Here is a 600-nt window from a genome sequence, read left to right on the forward strand (position 1 = left end):
TACATAATTATGAAGATAAAGAATATTGTACAGGTGTTTCAGTAGATAATAATAAAACAACTGGTGAAATTAAAGTTAATATTGGAGAGAACAATGAAAATAACCAGATTGATAGTTTTACTATTGGTTCATGTACAAAACTCACATTAACTGGAGCAGGAACAATTAAAAAACTTAAATTATCAAATAGTTGTCCACTGATTATTGAAACTGAAATAAAAGTTGAAACAGTTGATACAGCGGAAACAAATAATGGAATTCTTTATTATGCTAAACATGAAAGTAGTATTCCTTCAGAACTTTCAAAGAAAAAGTGTGACTATTACAGAGTGTATAAAAAGGAACATTCTGAAACAGAGAAATGTGATTGTACAAGAACAAAAAATAAATATTCAGAGATTGATTGTGACTCTATTACTGATTATTCTAAAATGAATCTTGTTGATGATTGTTCTAGTTCTACACTTACTATTAATCAGAATTGGAATACTATTCAACCAACCAAAACATGCACAGTAACTTTATCAAAAAATATTAGTTCAATTAATTTAAAACAACAAAAAGATGTTATTGTAACTGTTAAAGAAGAAGACACAAAAC

At 26.8% G+C, this 600-nt stretch overlaps 1 protein-coding gene across 1 annotated transcript in view; it reads left to right on the forward strand.

Annotated features, from left to right (window-relative positions):
- The window catches only part of ENU1_072200 (serine-threonine-isoleucine rich protein, putative), a gene marked incomplete at both ends in the record, with an annotated part of 828 nt that overhangs the window by 58 nt on the left and 170 nt on the right, over positions 1 to 600 (forward strand). The window contains one exon of the mRNA XM_008858450.1: positions 1 to 600. This exon is cut by the window's left edge and continues 58 nt beyond it; it is cut by the window's right edge and continues 170 nt beyond it. Coding sequence (XP_008856672.1) covers positions 1 to 600 — 600 coding nt within the window.

Source organism: Entamoeba nuttalli (assembly GCF_000257125.1).
Source record: "Entamoeba nuttalli P19 unplaced genomic scaffold asmbl_3530, whole genome shotgun sequence".
NCBI classification, from domain to species: domain Eukaryota; phylum Evosea; order Mastigamoebida; family Endamoebidae; genus Entamoeba; species Entamoeba nuttalli.